The sequence below is a fragment of the Sorex araneus genome, chromosome 5 (assembly GCF_027595985.1).
Source record: "Sorex araneus isolate mSorAra2 chromosome 5, mSorAra2.pri, whole genome shotgun sequence".
In the NCBI taxonomy this organism is placed as follows: domain Eukaryota; kingdom Metazoa; phylum Chordata; class Mammalia; order Eulipotyphla; family Soricidae; genus Sorex; species Sorex araneus.
This window is the reverse complement of record NC_073306.1, coordinates 9,441,280-9,466,437: the sequence shown is the minus strand read 5'-3', so window position 1 is coordinate 9,466,437 and position 25,158 is coordinate 9,441,280. Positions and strand designations below refer to the sequence as shown.

Here is a 25,158-nt window from a genome sequence, read left to right as displayed (position 1 = left end):
TTAGCAAAAATTCCGAATCATGATTCATACTTATCTGCTTTAAACACTTAAGAGCAATAAGATGATAATATTAAGCTGCTTTCAAAGATAATAGAAGTCAAAGTGATTTTTTTTGCACCACATCTGGCGATGCCCAGGGGTTACTCCTGGCTCATGCACTCAGGAATTACTCCTGGAAGTGCTCGGGGGACCATATGGGATGCTGGGAATCAAACCCGAGTTGGCCATATGCAAGACAAACACCCTACCACTGTGCTATTGCTCCAGCCCCAAAAGAATTTTTTAAAAAATAAATAGGGCTAGGGAGATAGCTCAGTTGAAGGGGTGCATGCACAGGACTCTTAATTCGATCCACAGCACTGCACAAAATCCTTAAGCACGATTGGGTACAGCCCTAGAGACTTCCCAGGCACTGGGTGTGCCCACTCCACCACTCGACCCCAGCAGTGCTGAAGCTCCCACACTGGACTAACTGACCTGCTTGATTATCACCAAGATGGCCCCAAGGACCCCCACTAGCATACCTTGAGAACCACAAAAGAAGAGACAAAAACATCTATTGAAAGGGGGCTCCCCAGTGGTGCTCAGAAATTTCAGGGGACCCCTAGAGATTCTCAGAATGAGGGCCCAAAGGCACAACATTGCTTGGGTACCCAGGTCACACTGGCAGTGCTGAGGGCATCCAGGGCTGTACCCAGTTATGGTTTGGGGAACCAGGGTGCCAGGAATCGAACCCTGCTTAGGTACGCTGTCCTGTCTCTCAGCCAGACAAAAATCTATTTTATAAGGTGATGAAGAGCAATTCCTTTATTTAGAAACAACCCGGTATTAAAATCTAACTTACAAAGGATTTTCATTTGCAAATATATTTGTGTTTATAATTAGCAGGAATAACAATGGTTCAACACTGCATCATCAGGCCTACTAATGCTCAACAAATATTTATCAAATTAGTTATGAATGAATTTTCTTGATTGTATGCAGAAAAGAACAGATTTTAGTTGACATGGATTTAAACAGAAGAAAACAAACCTTGTGAGCTAAAATTGTCTTGCTTTTGTGTAATCACATATAATTATCTACTTTATTGGAATTATGTCAACATTTAATTAAGTAAAATAACTGTTTGGGTTACCATGGGATTCTTTAATGACCAACAACAAGCCAATCCTTTCTTTTGCTCTTTAAATCCAAAGTGTCCATAGCCAACAGCCAAAAGATCCTAAAAAACAGGGGAAAAATTTAAATAAGAGGATCGTGTAGAAATAGCGGGAAATGTATAAGCATACAGATTTATAAATTATGTTAAACAGTGGTTACACATTTTCTCTCAATTTCTACTTCACTTCCAATTACGTAAGAAAAATATAACAACAATATTCACCTTTCAGACTGAGTAATAAGTAACTTTTTAAAAAGCTAACAAATTACTTTACAAATGGTGGTAATTTTCCCAGATTGTACTATAAATTGCATTATGTTTTGTCGCTCTTCAAGAATAACCTAACCACTTGAAGCATAAAACACAGACATTTTGAGCTAAAGACCAAATTGTATTTCTCCCTTAGCCGACACCAGGCCCACGTACCTATTTTGAAGTCATTTCTGGGAGGAAAGGGCTTGGTTTGGAACCACTCCAAGCTCAGCGCTTGTGGGTCACTCCTGGCAGTGCTTGGATGATGATGCAATACAGAGAATGCTGAACGAAGCTCTCACTCCCAATGAGATTATATACAGAGTTATTAATAGGACTTTCAGAAAGTAATTGGTGTTAAATAAATTGGGTTAGGGTCCTAATCTGATAGGCTTGGTGACCCTGTAAGCAGCAGACACAGCGGAGCTCTCTTCTCTCCCCATGAGAGCACAGCGGGAAAACATCTATCGAAAAGACAGGAAGCGAAGACCCCGGAGAAGCACATAGAATGTCTGTCTGGCAAGCGGAAGGCTGTGAGTTTAATCCCTTGCACATACCCACTGCTACTCTGGGCATCCTGCTTCCTGTAATTCCCGCCACCTTCCACAGCCAGGTGTGTGTGTAAGCATCGTGACTAGAGAGTGTGATGAGTGGGTGTGCGGGCATGAATGGATGTGTGGGAATGCAACCAGGAACAGTAGCTAGAATATGAGTGAGCACCACAGCTGAAGAGTACATGAGACTTGTGCAGGTCTGCACTACACCTGTGCAGACGCCATCAGTTGCTACCCTCAGGGAGCACCTCAGCCAAGAGTGGGAGCTCCAAAACTTAATGCGCATACCCCACCCCACCCCCTCACACACACCCAGAACTAGTTCATAAACTTCAAGAGCAGATCAGTCTTGTGCTTTAGAAGAACCAGGATTGGGGATGGAATGATAGCACAGTGGGTAGGATGTTTGCCTGGCACGCAGCTGACCTGGGATTGATTCCTGGCATGCCATATGGTCCCCTGAGCACCACCAGGAGTAATTCCTGAGTGCAGAGACAGGAGTAACCCCTGTGCATCACCCGGTGTAAAAGAAAAAAATTAAATTAAAAAATAAATAAAAGAACCAGGATTTTTTTTTTCACAAGGAAAAACACTTTCCTCAGCTTGACAGTATACATCTCATTTGTCTCACGGTGATTTTGGGCACTGCAGTAATTAAGAACTACACTCCAGGGCCCGATGTCTGGGCTTTAACTATCACTGGGTTGTCTCACAAGTTAGCCGTGTGACTCTGGGAAAGTTAGTTTTCCTTCCTGTGCTTTAGTTTCCTTACCAAGAGAATAAGAAAATGATGCTGAACTTGTAGTTTTGTTGAGACCAGCAAAATTGTACAACTGTTTCTGGCACACACTAAGTGCCATTTAAATATTAGCAATTATTTAAAGCATTTTAAGAAATCAAAAGATTTGTCTGCATTTTTGCATGGTCACTGTGGTAAGTATATGAATCTGTAACACGAGCACTTTTGCTAAGAAAAATAGTTGGGTACATGAATTTGGCATATGCTACAATGAATCAGTCATATATTCCAGTTCATTCCTCAGTATCTTAGAATCGGAGAATGTCATATCTCAATTACATCTCCTAAAATAAAAATATTTTCTTACATTAAAGGGGAGGAACATCCTCTGTAACTATTTACATTTCCCATTTTTAAAGACCATAAGCTTACATGAGAGGTATTTAAAATGGGGGTTATGTCTCTTTAAATTGTCCACATACTATCTAAAAAAGTACTATTTTCATTAGGGCTTGACAGCTGCCTTCCACTGCCAGAAATGGAATTGCTCAGATGCTTGCTAACTTACTGGGTTTGTCTTATTCCAGGCAAGGCTGCTCACATTCAGGCCTTTGGTTAACTCACAGGAAAAAGACCAAAGCCGTTCCAAATTGGCTGGTATTGTTGTTTGCTCTGTGTCTATTTCTATTTCTTCATCCTCTTCTTTCTTTGTCTCTTCCGGTATCTCTTCGACATTTTCAATTCCTAAAAATGTGCCAGCCTCTTCAGGTTCACGTTCTAAAATTTAGTCAAATAAAAAGATGAACAAGAGCAAATAAAAAGTTGCCCATAGGGTTGGAGGATAATACAGCAAGTAAGAAGCTTGCCTTGCACAAAGCTGACCCGGGTTCGATCCCTGATATCCCATAGGGTCCCCTAAGCTCCTCCAGGACTAGTGATCCCTGAGTGCAGAGCCAGGAGCAAGCCCTGAGCCCCTCTGGGTGTGACCATTCCCCCTCCCCCGGACTCCAAAGTCTCCCAAACCCGCAAGGACCTGCCAACGTTTCTGTCTATTAAGTGGCATGTGAAGTGCCACTATGCATATGTGGAATCATGTGGTCCAAATTACAGAGCATTGAGAGCAATAGTCTAGACTACTGGCAGAAAATTCTGTTGCTTTTAGGTCTCACTGGAAGTTGGAAGTTTTTTGTATGCAGAGCAGCACAAGTGAAGAATGTCTTGCCTCCAAAATGAAAAAAAGGTTCACCAGGCATTGTGTCTCTTTGAGGGTTGTTCGGTGGGCAAGGAGAGACAGGGTTGTCAGCTGCATTTTTTCCATAATGAAATAAGGTATTTTTCTCCAAAATTTGCATTTATGTTTCCTCCATGTCTGCTCATAACTTGATAACTCATTTTTTAATATATTTTTTTGCTTTTTGAGTCACCCCCAGCGATGCTCATGAGTTACTCCTGAGTAATGCACTCAGGAATTACTCCTGGCAGTGCTTAGGGGACCATATGGGATGCCAGGGACCAAACCTGGGTCGGCCACATGCAAGGCAAATACTTAACCCACTACACTGTCACTCCAGCTCAACTCATTTTTGTTGCTGAATAATATTTCATTGTCTAACTGCACCACAATTAATTCATTCACCTGATAAAGGACATCTTGGTTGCTTTCAAGTTTTGAGAATTAGCAAATTAACATCTCCTAAAATAAAAATTTCTTATTTTTACTTTAGGAACTGTTATTTCTCTGTGCAAGTTAGTTTGTGTGGATATGAGATATTCTACTCCACTGAGAAAGTACAAAGAGTATGATGCATATCATATGATAACAGTATTTTAGCTTTCTAAGGCACTGTCAAGCTATATTACAGAGACTGAACCATTGTTAAGTTTATTTGAAATAACCTCAATACAAACAGAATGTCTGAATAACCCGTACCATTATAGGAAATTTCATGTGTGATTTGTAAACTTTTGATAAATTAGCCTCAGTCCCACTTTTACTGGTATATGTTATCTGACATTAAAGAAGCGGAATAAATGCAAAAAAATGATTTTGGAAAATAGATGAAAGAATTCAAAACTCATTTTATAAATCCATCACAATACTGTCACAAAAAACCTTTCGAAGGAATTAATAAGAAAATAAAATTATGGGAAAATATGCTTCATGGCACAGTAATTAAAAAAATGTTAACAGAGTGCCAGAAAACCCTATTTACCAATATTTAAAAGGATAATATATATTAGCAAAGTGAAACTTAACACCCAGTATTTAGTATAACATTGGAAAAATCAAACAATGTAATTGGTCACATTGACAAGATCTGAAGACAACCCAAGTGCCCCCAAACAGATGAGAGGATGAAAGAAACCAGGGTATAGAGACACAATGGAATACTATTCCACTATAAGAAAAGATGAAATTATATAGTTCACTGCCACATGTGTGGGAACTGAGTTATATTCACATTGAGTGAAGTTAGAAGGAAGGACAAATACAGAATGACCTCTCATATGTAGGGTCTGAAGAAATTTGGGAAGGGAATAACAGCTGACTGATGGGAAGAAAACTTAAGAACTTGGAGCTGGAGCAATAGCACAGCGGGTAGGGCGTTTGCCTTGCACGCGGCCGACCCGGGTTCAATTCCCAGCATCCCATATGGTCCCCTGAGCACCGCCAGGGGTGATTTCTGAGTGCAGAGCCAGGAGTTACCCCTGTGCTTTGCCAGGTGTGACCCAAAAAGCAAAAAAAGAAAGAAAGAAAGAAAAGAAAGAAAGAAAGGAAGAAAGAAAGAAAGAAAGAAAGAAAGAAAGAAAGAAAGAAAGAAAGAAAGAAAGAAAGAAAGAAAGAAAGAAAGAAAGAAAGGAAGGAAGGAAGGAAGGAAGGAAGGAAGGAAGGAAGGAAGGAAGGAAGGAAGGAAGGAAGAAAGGAAGAAAGGAAGAAAGAAAGAAAGAAAGAAAGAAAGAAAGAAAGAAAGAAAGAAAGAAAGAAAGAAAGAAAGAAAGAAAGAAAGAAAGAAAGAAAGAAAGAAAGAAAGAAAGAAAACTTAAGAACTTTCTATAGAATTGAGTTTTCCAAGGGTTGGAAGGCACCTTGAGACGTTAGTGGAAGAGTGCTAATATTCTGGTGTGAGTGTGGAGTTAGAACATTGTATGTCTGATTATCATAATCAGTTTTGTAAATCATAGTGCCTAAATAAAAATTTGTGGGAGCAATTATATGATAATTTTATCATATCAACCCCAAAATGGACAAATTCTACTTTCATTCATCTTTAAAAACTTCCTGGCATACTACTAAAAGAAGAAATTCTTCACAAACAAAAGACACCAAAGAAAGAAATAAACCAACAATACGTACACTTAACATCAAATAATGAATGCCTCTATTCTAAAGTCAATAAATAAAACAAAGATATTTACAACCTCCAAGCGTGCAATGTTGTTCGATGTTATTTAAAGTAATAATAGACCAACAGTTTTTTTTCCAATGTCAAACTATGCTTTGTAAATACTAAGCATATAAATCTAGAAATGCAGAAGGGAAAGTTTATACATATGACAAAATTTTTTATTAAATTAATACGAAAGAGAAAATTTCTTCGATATTCTTCTAGGGGTGTGTAGGCAAAATATTTACAATCATTTGTCAAACACTCTATTTTGCAATCTAATTTTTATGCAGCCATATAGAAACAAATACTAAATTGTAGGACCAATTCCACAAAGGTGTTTGCCCTTCTCCATATTACTTGAAAATAGCAATACAGTGTGAAAAGACAAGAAAAGTACAAGGAAAATCTGCTAAACATTTCTCAATGAAAGTTTCTAGGCAGAAAGTGTAGGTGACCAGTACCAGGTAAGCTAAATTTGAATGTCTCTTAAGTAATATAATGAAATCAAGTCCTGTGTCTGATTGTAGGAACCTTTGAATGACACACTATAAGGGTGATAATATATTCTAAGCAATGCAGTGGAAGGTGGTGATGTTTTGTGAGCACTTAAATGCTTTCCTCAAACGTGTGTGCCTGTGACGCAGCAGCAAGTCAGGATGGTAGACTGGAAAGAGAATTGGAATTGGATCAAACAGCTTGTCTGAATAGCTAGCTTTGTCACATGCAACGTAACCTTAGAAACTATCTGCAACTTTCACTTTGTTCACTTGCAAATTGGATGTTCAAGTTACAGACACTCTAAAATCCTTCAACTGGTTTGTGGATATATGAGACAGGATTTATAGTGATAAAAACAGGAAGAATTCCCCTGCAACAGTTAAAGTCAGACTTGGGAAGTCAGCGGCAGATGGAAGCAGGGTCTGAATAGGAGAATAATTCCACACAGGTAAGAGAAGAAAAAGAGTCACATAGACGCATGAAGTTCTGAAATCTAAGGGATTAATCTCTTTATATGGGAACCCTAGTCTATACTCAAATTCAGAGCCGACATCCTTGTGAGAGCACATCTTCTCACAGACGAGTATAGTCTGGATATCATATTTAGAAGTAATGAATAGCACTATTTAAATTTTCTTACCCATTTGAGATTATCAAAATGTGATTAGTTCTTTAAAATACCTTTAAATACAGGAAGTTGACGGTAAGCTGCCAATTTGGGTTGAAATATGTTTTCCATTAGAACTCGCTCCATGAAAAATAAGTTCTGCTGAAACTTGTCAGATTTCAGGATTGCATCTATGTGGTTTACTTCTTCATTTTGGATTTTAGCCAGAATTACAGTTTCTATATCCATCAGAGAACTTCCACCACCTGTAAAATACAAATATGGTGCAATGATTAAAATAATATTGCATGCTCTGAGCATTCTCAATGTTTTTTAAATGGCATAATGTCACTCTGTGGGTTTTTACTAAGAATTAACAACTGCAAAAGATATTTACTGAATGAATATCCTTTATGGACCAAACACAAATAAGAAGTCCATTATTTTTTTAATTTTTAATTTTTAACTACTCAAAAATATAATAGCTTTCAGAAGATAAATAGTAACCTCATGAGTTCATTTGCATCTTTCTATATTTTTGTTCAAACTAAAATAAGATTATCATCAGTCAGCCAAAGTGATATTACAGCAGGTAGGGTGCTTGCCTTACATGAAGCCGACCTGGGTTCTATCCCTGGCATCCCATATGGCTCTCTGAGCACTGCCCTGGGTGATTCTTGAGAGCAGTACCAGGAATGACCCCTGAACATTGCCAGGTGTGGCCCAAAAACAACAAGAAGAGAAAGAAAAAGATTATCAACAGTCTCCAGATAGGTGATGTGGTTATTTGCTATAAATAATTTAATCATAAGAATACCATATTATGCTAGTTATAACTTATTAAGTTAGTTTTCATTGATATTTTAATTAGCAGTAATTCAATGTATGAAAATCATGAAAATGTGCGATCTTAGGAACAGAATGAATATTTTCCCTTTCTGGAAACTCCAAAGAATTCATCTCCTGGGCCCGGAGCAATAATATAGCAGGTAAAGCATTTGCCTTGTGCACAGCTGACCCAAATTCAATTCCCAGCACCCCAGTGGTCGCCAAGCACTGCTAGGAGTGATTCCTGAGTGCAGAGCCAGGAGTATTCCCTGGAGTATTCCCTGAGCACCACCAGGTGTGGCCCAAAACCCCAGCCCCCAAATTAATTTCCTTATTTTTCAAATTCCAAAAGCCCTCAAATATCTCTCCTATCCTCAAAGGCAGTAATACTACATCTCTGTCCACAGAAGTCCGTCTATTTAAAAATTCCCAGGTGTCAGTGGCATATTACTCATCTATGAGAAAAGACGAAATCCCGCATTTCACCACTGTGGATGGAACCAGAGGGTATCGTGCTGAGTGAAGTCGGTCAGAAGGAGGACAAATACAGAATGAACTCTTCCATATGAAGAAACAGAGTAAGGGAATACCAAACGGCCAAGACCATAAAAACCTCCACGTTTGCCTACAGAACTCAGATTGCCAAGGGGAATTGGGAGATGAGGGATGGTTGCGGAAGGAGACTTTGGTTCAGGGACACTGGTACTATCATTACCAGTACGGCACATGATTCTTGCTCAATAAAAGCTGGGGGATAGAATCAGCCAGGTGAAGACTAGAGAGATTGTAGAGGAGGTAAGGCACTTGCCTTGCAATGCAGCCAAGGAAGTTTCCACCATCCGCCCCCCCCCCGCCAACCCCCCCACCCTGCCACCCCACTCCCGCCACATTGCATATGATTACCTATGCACCACCAGGGGTCACTCCTAAGCACTGCTGGGTGTGACCCCCAAGCCCCCCAAAGTAAAATAAAATAATAAATATCTGATGATTAGACTCGGCACGCTCAGATAATATGACAATCTCTTGATTTGAGGATTTTAAAATAATCACATCTGGGGCTGGAGTGATAGCACAGCGGGTAGGGCGTTTGCCTTGCACGTGGCCGACCCAGGTTCGATTTCCAGCATCCCATATGGTCTCCTGAGCACGGCCAGGGGTAAATCCTGAGTGCAGAGCCAGGAGTGACCCCTGAGCATCGCTGGGTGTGACCCAAAAAGAAAAAAAAAACACACACCCTGGACAGTTTCTTTTGTTGTATCCAGGAAGTGGGATGTGAACTTATTGAGAAACTATGATTTTGGCTATCATTCTACTTAGAAAACATTTACTGTATCACTGTATTACTGTCATCCCGTTGCTCTTCAATTTGCTCGAGCGAGCACCAGTAACATCTCCAAGTGAGACTTGTTGCTGTTTTTGGCATATCAAATACGCCACAGGGAGCTTGCCAGGCTCTGCCATGCGGGCGAGATATTCTCAGTAGTTTGCTGGGCTCTCGAGAGGGGCAAAGGAATCAAACCCAAGTCGGCCACGTGCAAGGCAAACAGCCTACCCGCTGTGCTATCTCTCCGGCCCTAGAAAACATTTACTGTAAAAGACTGAATGACCAGAAGATTAACAAGAAAATATTCGAGATCCCAGAAGACCCACTTCCACATCTTGGACCCTCTACTTGCTCCTCCTCCACCTTTGCCAAGTTTGGGGTGTTTGGGGGTCACATCTGTTGTTGATGCTCAGGGTTTACTCCTAGCTCTGCACTCAAAGATCACTCCTGGCATGGATCAGAGGACCAGATTTGGTCCAGGAATCAATCCCAGATCAGCCCCATGCAAGGCTAGTGACCTACCCACTATACTATCTCTGGAGATAGATATACTATCTCCGGAGATAGATTTTAGGTCTGGTGTCCCTAAAGTATAGTCTTAAAAACATTAAAAGATATGAGCCTCTTTTTTTCTTAGATATAATATGAGGAGACTAAATATACAACCTATATAATGTTTAAAAGAATACAAGTATTTTTGATACCAAAAAGCCCCATATTTAACTTTTTTTTGGTAGTATAAAACCCCAGAGTTATACAGGAATGTGCTTTCTTTTTCTTTTAGTTCTTTTAAGACCTTTTACTTAGACTGTTGTATGTGTATTAATGACAATATGGGGATGGGCTGGAAATATCCAAGTTTGAAATTCCAATGTAATTTTTAGCCAAAAAAGTTTTCCTGTAGTTTTCTTAGTAGCTTCTAAAAACAAACTTATCTTATGAATATTTTAGGTAATAACAGCAAAAAATAGCTTTTTTGGTAATAAATAATTAATTTTTTTCTTCAGTGTTCTCTGAGAGAAATTATCTGATTTTCCTTTCCATAAAATCTGGCTATAGTTCACATGATTGTAAATATAATTTACAAAGTTAAAATAATACAGGCAACATACCTAAAGTTTACATCCCTTAAATATTACAATTGAAATACAGTGATAGAAAAAAATGTTAAGGTAAATCGTGTGGATTCCGAATATCTAAAGGAAGCATATTAATAATAAATAAGGTGACTGTTTTCTGAAAGGTTTCACTGCTCCTTAAACCTGGTATTCAAAAATATTGATTTGCTACTTTTAAATATTACATAGGTTTTCAGGTCAAAGGCAATGAGAGTAGAATGATTTCAGTTTAAATTTATGAAAATTTATCAAAACTTTACATGTTCTGTAAAAAGCTCTGGATGGGAAAGGTTCTCTAGCTTTTCCTTTATTTATGGCCAACATATAACATGTTATAACTATACGACTTTTATTCTAAAATAAGAACTAGCCTATCAATGTAGTAGTAATGTTGACAAGAAAAAGACTTAAAAATTCAGAGTCACTGAATCGCTGTCACTGGATCACTGTCTTCCCTTTGTTCATTGATTTGCTCGAGCGGGCACCAGTAATGTCTCCATTGTGAGACTTGTTACTGTTTTTGGTATATCGAATACGCCATGGGTAGCTTGCCAGGCTCTGTCGTGTGGGTGAGATACACTCGGTTGCTTGCCGGGCTCTCCGAGAGGGGCGGAGAGATCGAACCCAGGTCGGCTTCCTGCAAGGCGAACGCCCTACCCGCTGCGCTATCTCTCCGTAAACTCAGAGAATCACCAATCAGAACTAGAATTTGACAAATTGATATTTGACGAAATTTCTCCCAGGTCCATTAATCTATTTGGGGAGTTACAATCTGGGGCTGATGCTAGTTATGACATTTATCTGAAAATTTATGATCTTAAACACTAAGAGTGTAAGGTGGGATTTCTCAGGCTTGGTAGTATTGGCACTTGGTGGGATACTTTTTATATGACACCTGTCCTCCATCCTGAAGGAATTTCAGGGCACCCTTCCCATTGACCTAAAAGATGTCCCTTTAGTCATGACAATGAAACAGCTGTCTAAACACTGGAAAAGCAAAATCTCCCCAACTGAAAGTCACAATTAGTAATGTCTCTCTCTTTCAGGTTATCAGAGAGCTAGTATATATTCACTTATGAGTTATTTAAACCATAAAATGGTAGATTTCTCTCTTCCTAGAGAGAAAATGCTGGAGGTTCTGGGATAAAAGAGAACCTTAGGGCAAGTAAAGAAGCTCTAGAGAAAGATGAAAATTTTAAAGCATTTGATAAGTCTCCAAGAAAAAAACAACAACTAATCTTTCAGTTCAAAGCCCAAGATGATGTAAAAGAACAACAATGTTCTGAATAAAACTTGCACTTTGCATATTTTAACAGAAAAAAAGTGGCAGCTGCTAAAAATTAAAATACCATGGGAAAGCACCATTCCAAAAAAAATGAAATGAAATATTACTTTTTTCTGTAGCAGTTGATTGCATTAGTGGGTCCCAATCTTTAGCATTTAAACTTGCTTTGCTTCTTGAGTCAAGAATAGGTCGTCTTGCTGTTATAGATGAAAGCTCCAAAGCATTAAAAGAATCATATAAATCCCAAGCAGTGGACATTACGCCTAAGTAAAGGGGAAAAAACGTTAAAATTATTTTAAATCAAAAAACTATAAATAATTCTAAGCTCAGCTTAAGAGAAAAATACATTTTTTTTGTTTACAAGAGTGGGAAGTAAATAAAAATGAAAGATACAAATCATGAGGATATCTTAAGAATTTCTTAACTGTCACATGTTTTACTAGATACAAACAGCTTTGGGTTTTAGGAATAGTCCCAGATTATTCTCATCATCCTTTTCCGTTTCCACAAAGTCCTCATCAGTTTTGTCATTTCCCGAGCACTTGATGATGAGCTGCCTTGACGTGGTTCTGGACGTCCACGCTAGAACATATTCCTTTACTTATGGCCAGCAGATAACACATTATAGGATTTTTTAATTTAATCATCTAACTCCATTTTTAACCACAAAAGTTTCCTATATACTTGTGTGGACAGATTACACTTGTTAGAAAATAATAGGCCCTTTTACCGCAACCAAGTTGTAGCTTAGTTATTTTCTTTTTAAATATTTTGTCTAAAGTTATCTGTGTGTCTTCAAGGAAAACCTGTAACAACAGTCTTTAAACAAAAATTGTCAATGTTATTTATCTTCAAATTAAAAAAGAGAGACAGGGCTGGAGCAAAAGTACAGCGGCTAGGGTATTGGTCTTGCATGTGACCAACCCGGGTTCGAGTCTCTGCATCCCATGTGGTCTCCTGTGCACCACCAGGAGTAATTTCCTGAGTGCAGAGCCAGGACTAAATCCTGAGCATCGCTGGGTGTGACTACAAACAAGCAAACAAAAAATTACAAACAAAAAATCAACTAAAAAAATTTAAAACTAAAATGAAAAAGAGGCTTCAGACTACTTTTATTACTGATAGAACCATAAAACCCTTCCAATGACAAATATTTTGCAGTGTTCACTTAGCAAAATATTCCTACAAATTTTACTAAATTTTCAGTTAAATCACAGTAATTTAATAACAATATTTTTCTCCCTAAAAATAAAAAAAATCTATATCTAATTAATGACCCTACTTCTGAGTTAGAACTTTCATGTTTGTAATGTAAAAAGAGAGAACTATAGCATTTGATGTTTTCAATAAGAATGCTCACTCATATTTTGTAATGACAGTTCTCTAATTGAATTCATCTTAATGGTGTCTAAGAAATTCATGCACAGAATACCCAAATGTCTTGCCAAAGTAGATACAATTTCTTGTCATAGAGTATACAAAGAAATTAGGCCTTTAGATATTGAATTGCCTAAGCTCTACTTTCTCTACTGAATTTTTATTGACTGCAGCATAAAGGAATATGTCCTCGAGTTATTACTTATCGTCACTAATAAAATAATTAATACATAAATAAATATGCTATAAGCTACCAATAGAAGATGTTAGGGTAGCGTAAGTCCTTTTTCATATGAAAGTAACATTATTACTTCTAATTGTGGTTCTTACATTTGTTCATTTAAATTTTATTCATTCAAGAAACAAAATCTAGAACCACATGACAGAATATCATGTGCACTATGGAAAAATAATAAATGACTGCCACCTCCCAATTTTATACTATCATATGCTATTAAAGAAAGTTTATTTGGGGGCGGAGAGATAGAAAAGCAGGTAGGCTGCTTGCTTTACACAGGGCCAACCTGGGTTCGATCCCGAGCATCCCATATGGTCCCCCAAGCACCGCCAGAAGTAATTTCTGAGTATAGAGCCAGGAGTAACCCCTGAGCATCACCGGGTTTGCCACCCCCCTAAACATTTTTGTTTAGTTTATTTAAATAGGTATATAAAAAAGAATTTCCCACTATATCAGTATTTTGAGCGTTTGTGTAAAAAACATCTCCAAAATTTTTGCAAATTTTAAAACTTTCTACCTACTAGTTGAATTCAGACTGTTAAGAGAATATCCATTAACTATGTCATACTTTAAAATAATTATATTTTTAACTGTTTCAAATAAAAGAGAGTTAAATATGAATTTATTTTCATTACCCAGAGATAATGACTACTTATATTTTGGTGATTTGTTTGCACAGAGATACATGTGTATATTCTTTGATAAAATAATCTCATAACACATGTTTTGGAGGGGCAGTTTGTGGGTACTGCCCAACAGGACTGAGGGGCTGATCCTGGCAGCACTGGGGGAACTATATATAGTGCCAGGTATTGAATACAGGACCTCTGCATGTAATATGTATCACTCATATCACTTGCCGTCCTGTTGATCTTCGATTTGCTCAAGCGGGCGCCAGTAACGTCGCCATTTGTCCCTGTCGCATGCTAGTGCAGCCCAGTGATATCTGCTCACTCCAGGAACAGGAAGAACCTCAAATCATTCATTCAGGGATTTGACGAAGAAATCTGACCATCAAGTTGGTGGGCGGCCACGTGCTCTTCTGACGTCCCATGGAATCAAATCGAATTACATGACCGGCCCATCTGATTTTTGATGCCTTGGCAAACAAGACAGTATCCCTGATTCTTGACCGTTGATGGAAGTCAGAACTCCAAATTCCTTCTCTCACGTGAGTGAGATGTGATACTCCTAGCATAGCTCTTTCGATTCCTCTTTGGGATACATGAATAGCGTTCTCATCCTGTTTGTGTAAGGCCCAGGTCTCCAAGGCGTATCTTAGTGCAGGAAGAACAGTGGAATCGAAAAGATGTGTTCGGAGTCGGAGGTTCTTCATCCTCTTTGATGCTCTTGAAAGCATTCCACGCTGCTCTCTTCCTCCTGTGCAGTTCTGGTGTCAAGTCATTCCTCATGTTGATTTCTCGACCCAGGTACACATAGCTGCTGCATTTGGAGATGTTCGTTCCATTGAAAGCAAATGGAGCTTCAGGAACTAGTTCGTTTTTCACAAGCATCGTCTTGTTGAGATTCAGCTGTAATCTGACCTTTCCACACTCATGGTCAAAGTCGGCCAGCATTTGTGCTGCTTGGCTGTTTGGCGTTATAAGAACAATGTCATCAGCGAAGCTGAGGTGTTGTAATTGCCGACCGCCTATCTTCACTCCCATTCCTTCCCATTCCAGTCGTTGCATGATGTTCTTGAGGATGGCACTGAAGAGTTTTGGTGAAATGGTGTCACCCTGCCGCACCCCTCTCTTTACATCAATGATCACTTTCTTGTAGAATGGTGAGATCCTGGTGGTGAATCCACAATACAGCTCGCGGAGGATTTTGATATACTGAGTTTGAACACCCTGTTTGGCTAGGGCTTCGATGATCGCTTCAATTTCAACAGAATCGAAGGCCTTCTTTGATGGCCTTCGATGAACATTAGACAGAGAGGCATCTTGAACTCTTGCGAAACTTCAGTGAGTTTGGTCACTGTGTGGATGGATATGGTCAATCGTGCTGAATCCCCTTTGGAACCCGGCTTGCTCGCATGGTTGTCCTTCGTCTAGTGCTCTGCCTATTCTATTCAGGATGACATGAGTGAACAACTTGTAGACGACAGACAGCAGGTAGATTGGGCGATAGTTGCCGATGTGGTGGATGTCTCCCTTCTTATACAACAGAACGGTCCTACTGGTTTTCCACTGAGATGGAATGTTGCATTCAGACAGGTATCGTGTACACATATATGTATATATGTATATGCATAATATATGTATATACACATATATATAAATATATGTATATACTATAGCACTGTCATCCCGTTGTTCATCGATTTGCTTGAGCGGCCACCAGTAACCAGTCCATTGTGAGACTTGTTACTGTTTTTGGCATATCAAATATGCCTCGGGCAGCTTGCAGGCTCTGCTGTGCAAACAAACATTTTGGGTCTCACCCGGCAATGCACAAGGGTTACTCCTGGCTCTGCACTCAGGAATTATACCTGGTAGTGCTTAGGGGACCATATGGGATGCTGGGAATCGAACCCGGGACGGCCATGTGCAAGGCAAATGACCTACCTGCTGTGCTATCGCTCCAGCCCCAAATATATGTATATATGCACATATATACATATATATAACATGTAATATATATGTACATATATGTGGAATTAAATGACGTTTTTCTTTCTGATTTATTTCACTTAATGTGAAAACTCTCCGGTTCCATCCACGCTGTTGGAGATGGCAACATTAATCTTTTTCTCAGCATACAGAATGCCATTGTATATGTACATCACTTTTTTTTTTTTTGGTTTTTGGGTCACACCTGGCAATGCACAGGGGTTACTTTTGACTCATACACTCAGGAATTACTCCTGGCCGTGCTCAGGGGACTATATGGGATGCTGGGAATCAAACCCAGGTTGGCTGCGTGCAAGGCAAACGCCCTACCCACTGTGCTATTGCTCCAGCCCCACATCACATCTTCTTGCATTATGGTTGTTGTTGTTTTGCTGTGCCAGGATTAAATTCAGAGTCTCACATACTCAATTAATTGCTCTACCACTTAAGCTATATCTCTGGTCCCATGTCACATCTTTATCTAGTCACCTATAGATTACTTACATGTTTTGTTATTGTAAGTAATGTTGCAGTGAGCATGAAGGTGCAGAGGTTTCTTTGAACTTGTGTTTTGTGTTATTTAGATATTTTAAACATTTTAGCATAACAGTTTCATTCTTTCTCTCTCTCGCTCTTTTTTCTCTTTGGACCACACCTGGATTACTCCTGGCTCTGCTCTCAGGAATTACTCCTGGTGGATTCAGGGGATCATATGGGATGCTGGGGATCAAACCCAGGTCAACCACAAGTAAGGCAAAAGCTCCACCCATTCTACTCCAGCCCCTAGCATAAGCAGTTTCTCATTTTAATAAAGTCTGTTGTGAATTATATGCTATTCGCAGAAGATTATATAACACACTTATATTCAATACATATATAGGAATAAAGAGGGTTGTTTTAATAACAAGGGGTCAAGTCTCCAAGATGACCTAATGATCCTTAATATGTATATGCCTAACAATAAAGTGTCCGATTATATGAGACAAGGACAGATCTAACCGCAAGGAGAAATTGATGAGTGCACTATCACAGTTGAAGACGCCAACATCCCTTTATCAGAAGTGGTCAGATCCAGCAGGCAAAATGTCAGTAAGGAGATAGGTTAACTTGACAACACCGTCAATCACTGGATACAACTGATATATATAGACTCTTTCATCTACCAATAGCAGAATGCACATTATCCTTAGTTTCTATTGACCATTCACCAAGATAGCTTTCTTTTGCTTTGTGAGTATGCATAATATATTTTATTTCAGCTCTTTTCACAGGTAAATGAATATCAGTACTTTCTCAATGACATTTTCCGCAAATTTCTTCTTTGAATGGGTCATACTATATTGGTTTTCTATAAATATGTAAATTTTTATTATTATTGTTGAAACCAAATATTTTGAGTACAATTTTGTTTAATCTCAAACTCTTCTGGGCTTCAGAGGTTTTGGAGTGTGCTATGAGTATTAATTTCCTTAGTAATCTTTCTAAACTATTTTTTGAAAAGTTTAATTTTTGTTAAGAGAGAGAGAGAGAGAGAGAGAGAGAGAGAGAGAGAGAGAGAGAGAGAGAGAAGATGAGAGAAAGTTCTAAGTTAGGGACAAAAAGGCAGGTGCCCTGATTGAAGAGAGAGTACAAGGGTTAAGGTGTTTGCCCTGCATACCTCGAACCCCAGTCCAGTCTTCAGCAACAGTCCCCTGAGCATAGCCAAGGGTGATACCTGAGCACAGAGATAAGAGTAAGGCCTGAGGAACCCTGGGTGTGACACAATACCTTCGTCCCCTCATTAAAAAAAAAGTGTTTTGTGTCAGTCCTTTAGGCTAAAACAAACTAAATTCTTTGAGAATAAGATCTACTCTGCTCTTTTTAGAACCAGAGAACTTGGGTTCATACTGGAAGGTACGCTGTTGTTTTTAAGACCAATATCAGATAGCATGCTAAGTCAGAGGGAGAAGAACTAATGCCGGATAATCTCATTTATCTGTGGAATACAGAGACATAAAATGATGGAATCAACAGTGTTGAACGATGACTAACCCTGGATTTTTGGCTATGAAGTTCCAATTCCCAAGCAGTCCAGAAACAGGAAGGCTCTAGGCCAGGGTGGGAATGAGGAGATGAACTGGAAGTAACATAAGGACATGATGGAGGGTCTTGACACTTGATGGTGAGGCGCAGTAATGATGTACAACACCAAAACCATAAATGTTAGTACTATCACAATTTTTTATTTCCTCTAAAATAGAACAAATAAAAAGACCACCCCTATGATGGAGAGATAGCACAGCGGGTATGGCATTTGCCTTGCACAAGGCTGACCCGGGTTCAATTCCTCCATCACTCTCGGAGAGCCTGGCAAGCTACCAAGAGTATCCCACCCGCACGGCAGAGCCTGGCAAGTTACTCGTGGCATACTCGATATGCCAACAACAGTAACAACAAGTCTCACAATGGAGACGTTACTGGTGCCCACTCGAGGAAATTGATGAACAGCAGGACGACAGTGCTACAGTGCAGTGTTACCCTATGATGAAGGAGAAGAGTGAGGCAAGAGCAAGAGATGTCATGAAACTTTCCTATTGTTTACACTTCTCTTAACTTAGCCCTTGTTTAGATGTCTATTTTAGTCTCTTCAAAGCATTGATTTACAGTTTTGCTGAGTTGAAAAAAGCCATAAAGGTTATAACCTTTCTTTTATCACTTGGACTTTATATTATAGGATTTTAGCTTTGCAATATTCTTGGAGTTATTTATATTTAAACTCAGAAAGTTTATGAATTTGTAGTTAATAAGCTAGTCAGTGCATGCAACTGATCAACCAAGTGGAAACAGAGATAAACAAATGGAACTACCTTAAACTCAGAAGCTTCTGTACCGCAAAAGATACAGTGACCAGAATACAAAGACAATCTACAGAATGGGAAAGGATATTCATCCAATACACAACTGGTAAGGGGTTGATATCAAAGGTATATAAAGCACTAGTTGAACTCTACAAGAAGAAAACATCCAACCCCATCAGAAAATGGGATGAAGAAATGAACAGAAACTTTCTCAAGAAATTCGAATGGCCAAAAGGCACATGAAAAAATGCTCTTCATCACTAATCATCAGGGAGATGCATATCAAAACAACTGTGAGATACCACCTCACATCACAGAGACTGGCACACATCCAAAAGAATAAAAGCTACCAGTGTTGGTGTGGATGGGGGGAGAAAGGGACCTTCCTATACTGCTGGTGAGAATGCCGACTGGGAAGCCCTTTTGGAAAACAATATGGACGTTTCTCAAAAAATTAGAAATTGAGCTCCCATTTGACCCAGCAATACCACTTCTGGGAATATATCCTGGAGAGGCAAAAAAGTATAGTCATTATAGTATAATGACATCTGCACTCGTATGTTCATCACAGCACTGTTTACAATAGCCAGAATCTGGGAAAAAACCCGTGTGCCTGAGAACAGATGAGTAGTTAAAGAAACTTTGGTACATTTACACAATGGAATACTATGCAGCTGTTAGAAAAGATGAAGTCATGAACTTTGCATATCAGTGGATCAACATGGAAAGTATCATGCTAAGTGAAATGAGTCAGAAAGAGACAGACATAGAAAGATTGCACTCATCTGTAGAATATAAAATAACAGAATGGGAGACTAACATCCAAGAATAGTAGAAATAAGTACCAGGAGGTTTGCTCTACGGCTTGGAAGCTGGCCTCACATACTGGGGGGAAAGGCAGCTCAGATAGAGAAGGGAACACCAAGTAAAGTGTGGTTGGAGGACCCACTCAGGATGGTAGATACATGCTGAAAGTAGACTATAGATTGAACACGATGGCCACCCAATACCTCTATTGCAAACCACAACACCCAAAAGGAGAGAGAGAACAAAAGGGAATACCCTGCCACAGAGGCGGGGTGGGGTGGGGGGATGGGATGGAGGGTGGGAGGGATACTGGGATCATCGGTGGTGGAGAATGGGCACTGGTGGAGGGATGGGTACTCGAGCATTGTATGACTGAAACACAAGCACGAAAATATGTAAATCTATAACTGTATCCTCATGGTGATTCTGTAATAAAAAAATAACAAATTTTTTAAAATGTAAGCAAAAAGATTAAAAAATGAACTAGTCAGTGTAGTAGTCCAGAGTACAGACTCTGGAGCCCTTCCAAGTGTGGGTGGAGGGTGTCAGTCACTGCTCGCCACACCTGGTGTGTGACCATGGGCAAGTCAGCCTACCTCTACCTATTTCCTCCTCCATGAAATGGGAAATAATAATAGCACCTACAGCATGGAAAACTGCATTTATTCAACTGGTTAGTTTATGTGAGAGTAGGAGAATTATGCTTGACGGATTTTACATGTTATTAAATGGAGGTGGGAGAGAAAGAGTAATGGTTAGAGCGCTTGCCTCGTATGAGGCCATCTCTGTTCGAATTCCAGTATTGCATATGGTCCCATGAACACAGAGTCAGGTGTGGTCCCTGAGCAATGCCAGGTATGAGCAAAAAAGAGTTTTTAGCTATGAATAATATTCTTGCATCATAATAGAAAACCAGTTTCTAGAATGGTTCACAAAGATTCAAAAAGCACAAAATTCTAGAATAGGGGGCCAGAGAGAGAGTCTCGGGGTAAGGCATGCATGTAGCGAACCCTTAGCACTACATGTGGTCCCTTAAGTTCTGCCAGGAGGGAGTGATCCTTGAGTACAGAGCCAGGAATAAGCTGAATAAGCCCAGGGCATCACCAGGTGCAGCCCCCTGCCACTCCCAAACAAATCAAAATGTTCTAGGAAACAGCATAGAAATAAAAATGATAATCAATTTTTAAAAATCTCATATATAGGTCATGGTACCCATGTGATTTGACCAAATTATTTCTATTATTAATTTATCTATCTTGATATGTATTTGTTAATAAAGAACATCTTCTAAATATAAGGGTTAATCAAGCAGGGTAAAACGTAACTTACCTTTATCTTCCTTTAGAATTTTGTCACACTGAACATCTTTGTTCTTTAATGATTCATTAATAGTCTGCATCATTCTCTCAACATATAAGTCATTGCCTAATCTATTCTTACAAAGGCTTTCATAGTTCTTGTTTTTCTCACTACAAAAAACAAAGCATGTTCAACTCATTAACCAAAAATTATCATCACACATATCACTGTCACTGTATCACTGTCATCCCATTGCTCATCAATTTGCTCGAGTGGGCACCAGTAACGTCTCCATTGTGAGACTTGTCATTACTGTTTTTGGCATATCGAATACACCACGGGTAGCTTGCCAGGCTCTGCCATGTGGGCAAGATACTCTCTGTAGCTTGCTGGGCTCTCAGAGAGGAGCAGAAGAATCGAACCCAGGTCGGCCTTGTGCAAGGCAAATGCCCTACCCGCTGTGCTATCGCTCCAGCCCCATCACACATATCTTCTTCGTTTAATGCTTCAAGGGTACTCAAAGGTGCTCAGGGAGTGAACCAGTGTGGGTCACATGTCAGGCAAACACTTCGTTAACACCTGTACTAACTCTCTGGTCCCATAGCAGGATTTTTCTGAGGCTTACCTTCTTAAATGCGCAGTGCACCAAAAAGTCATGTGAGAATCCAGAAAATAACCTTGAGGGACTGACACAGGGTGCAGTGGGCAGGGTGCTTGCTTAGTACACATTTTAGTACAGTGTACTAAGTCCATTCCTCTTTTTGTGAATTTCTTTTAACTTATTCTTATTACTGAAGAATATTGTTTTTCAATAGTTTGGGAAAGTCCTTACCTACTTTCTTTGAATAGAAACTTTTTTCTCATTTTTTCTATTCCCCCTTAACTGTTTGGGTATATGCTAGATATGTTTATTCTCTTATCAACATCTTTCTCAAACTTCATTTTCAGGCCTTATATTCTAATTTTCTTCAAGATTCATTTTTCACAACTTATTCATATCTATATTCCAACTTATTAATGCTTTGTTCAATAGTATTATTTAAATAGAAGTTATCTTAATTTCATCAATTGTATAAACACTATAATTGCATAAATATTTTAGGTACTTTTCCAAATGAGTCATCATTTAGATAGTTTCTAAACATTAATAATGTTTTAACTTTACCTTTTATGTAAATATTTCTTACATATTATTAAAGATAAAAAAATTTCTTAATGCTAAAGAGTCTATTCGTTAAGCCGCATAAATTCTTAATGTGGATGCATCTAACAGCAGAACATCAAAATACATGAAGCAGTGCTGAAATATTACAGAGGCCAGTGCATTTGCCTTACATGAGGCCACGTTGGGTTCGATCCCTAGCACCTCAGATGGTCCCTTGAGCACTGCCAAGAGTGATCCCTAGGAGCAGAGACAGGAGTAAGCCATAAGCACTGCCAGGTCCAAAAGAAAATAAAGAAACAAGAAATGTGAAGCAAAATGAATAATCCATATTCATTAGTAAAAAAGAATAGAAAATATGCTCTAGTATAATAAATCCAATTATTCCCCCACACTTTCCCTTTTAAAGTTTTAAATATAAGAGTTATGATCAGGACCAAAGGTCCTGCATTGCATGCAACCAACCTGGGTTCAATCCCTGGCACCTCACATGGTCCTTTGAGCACAGTCAAGAATCATTTCTGAGTGCAGAACTAGGAGTAATCCCTTCGTAAAGCCAGGTGTGACCCCCTGCCCTCTAGGAAAAAACTTGTCAAAAATAAAAAATTTAAAAAATAAATTAATTAAAAAAAAACTTGTCAGGGATGTGACTTGGCAGTATAACACATGTCCTGCATATGTGAGGATCTGGATTTGAAGTCAGTTCTCCCATTAAAAATAAAAGAGAGAGCAGACATGCCTCCAAACCCTACCCAGGCTGAACTTCATATCCTGAGCACTCGAAGAAGGGCAGGTAGGGGGATTCATCTGCCCCAATAGAGCCCCGGCAGTTGAAAACCTCCAGAACTCAATCACCACCATGCTCATGGTCAGTCTACACTTATCAGACAAGCCGTATCCATGAGTGAATCTGCTGAAAAACTCATGTATGCAGGTTTTGTGACTGAAATCTCCAGACTTGCATAGAGTGGGGATGGGCGACCTCCCCCCATCTCCCTGTTATTCCAGTAGCCTGGCAGTCACACCCACAAACTGCCTCTAGTACCATATAAGCTCATTAATGGCCATCATCCAGAGATTCATAAATAAATATTGGAAGAGAGAAAGAAGCTGCAGACATACCCCTGGACCCCAAAGTCACCATCCAGTTAAAAAATTAACTCCAGCTGTATCAACCTATTTAAAATTTTAGAATTTCTGGAGCGACATCTCATACTCTACATCACTGATATACCATGAGTATCACACTGCACTGGATGGGGTATAAAGTAGAAAGCAACTGATCTCGATTAAAAAATATATATGTGTACATGTATGTATATATATATATATTATATTAGCACACAAGGCTCAACCTGTAACAACATGTTAGTAAATCTCTTACACAAGAGCTTAATGGCTCCAGGCTGAGATAAACAATCTTCACATACTTTCTTCTAAGAAAACTTCAATCATTTTTATCAGATTACTCATAACAAACAATACAAAATAAATTATTTGGGGCTTATATTGGGGTAGGCTTGGATGGTGGTGGGGAAAATTCAAAATATTGATGTGGGAAGGTGGAATGGTGGTGGGATTGGTGTCAGAACATTGAATGTAATAAATTATTGTGAACAACTTTATAAACATAGAATAAAAATTTAAAAAAATAACAGAATGAATATATGCATAAAAGCAAAATTAAATCACTTAATACTGAGACTTTATAAGATTTCTCTAATTATTATTTAACTTAGCAGTTTACCTTTTTAAATGATATAGGCTCTTCCTGTAAAAGAAAATGCATAAGGGGCCAGAGCAGGTAGATCACTTGCCTTGCACACAGCTGACCTAAGTTCGATCCCTGGCACCCCAAGCCCTTCCAGAAGTGGTTTCTGAGTGCAGAGTTAAAAGTAAGCCCTGAGGGGCTGGAGCGATAGCACAGCGAGTAGGGTGTTTGCCTTGCATGCGGCCGACCCGGGTTCGACTCCCAGCATCCCATATGGTCCCCTAAGCACCACCAATAGTAATTCCTGAGTGAAGAGCCAGGAGTAACCCCTGTGCATTGCCGGGTGTGACCCAAAAAGCAAAAAAAAAAAAAAATAATAAGCCCTGAGCACCACTGGGTATGACCCCCCCAATATAAAAAAATAATAAAATACATAAAACATGAACACTTTACATGTATTATAGGTCACTTCTTTATGTATCATTTGATCAAGGACATACACAACTAATGTCCACCAAGAATGTCTAAGGATAAGAATTTTTGGCAGAATTTAAATCAGAGAACCAATGTATACAATGAAACTTCAAACATACATAATTTTTTCTGTTTCTTCAGATTCTGTAGAAAACATGACTGTTGGTAAGTTAAGAAATATAACTGTTTCTGTCTCTGTGAGAAGTATATCTATAGTCTCCTCCAATTCTTGTTTTGTTATTTTTCCAGGTGCTGCTGATCTTATAACTCGTAAATCTAAAATACACAACATAATTAAAAATCATTTTAATTGCTATTTTCACTTTACACAATTACTGTAAATCATATAGTGCAGGTGACTTTGCATGATCAAGAGCAGGACATGTGAGATAGTAGTCCTATCAGTTCTCTGGAGACCAAACCAAAGGTCTTCTAGTACCTCTATTTTATAATATTGATTGGGAATAGAGAATGAGTGACAATTGGTAGGAAAGTGTTTCGGGAGTCCATGTTATACACCCTTCTGTGAGTCTTAAAACATGGTATACACCCTTCTTTGAGTCTAGTCTCTGTTAACTACCACCTTTTGTTCTTTGTCCTTAGTTGTCACTTAATTTGGATTACAGCCCATCTCCAATTATATTTCCTGGGAACTAAAATGAGTCTCTCATGGCAATTCTATTTAAATATACAAATAAAGACTGGAGAGATAGTACAAAAGTTAAGGGACTTTGCCCAGCATGCAGCTGTGGCCATGATCTTCATTTGAATTCAGGAACCACTTAAGGATTCCTGAGCAGCAGCGGGCGTAACACCTGAATACAGATACAGGATACAGCCAGGCTAGTGGAGGCCCTGAACACTGGTGGGGTATAGGTC

The 25,158-nt window shown here is 39.0% G+C and overlaps 1 protein-coding gene across 1 annotated transcript in view; it reads right to left on the bottom strand.

Annotated features, from left to right (window-relative positions):
• DNAI4 (dynein axonemal intermediate chain 4) overlaps positions 1–25,158 on the bottom strand; it is a 59,953-nt gene that overhangs the window by 12,725 nt on the left and 22,070 nt on the right. The window contains exons 5-10 of the mRNA XM_055140828.1: positions 24,399–24,555; positions 20,963–21,102; positions 11,867–12,022; positions 7,276–7,467; positions 3,276–3,484; positions 1,136–1,222 (exon numbers count right to left, since the gene is read on the bottom strand). Of these exons, the coding sequence (XP_054996803.1) occupies positions 1,136–1,222; positions 3,276–3,484; positions 7,276–7,467; positions 11,867–12,022; positions 20,963–21,102; positions 24,399–24,555 (941 nt within the window). The remainder of the gene's footprint in view (positions 1–1,135; positions 1,223–3,275; positions 3,485–7,275; positions 7,468–11,866; positions 12,023–20,962; positions 21,103–24,398; positions 24,556–25,158) is intronic.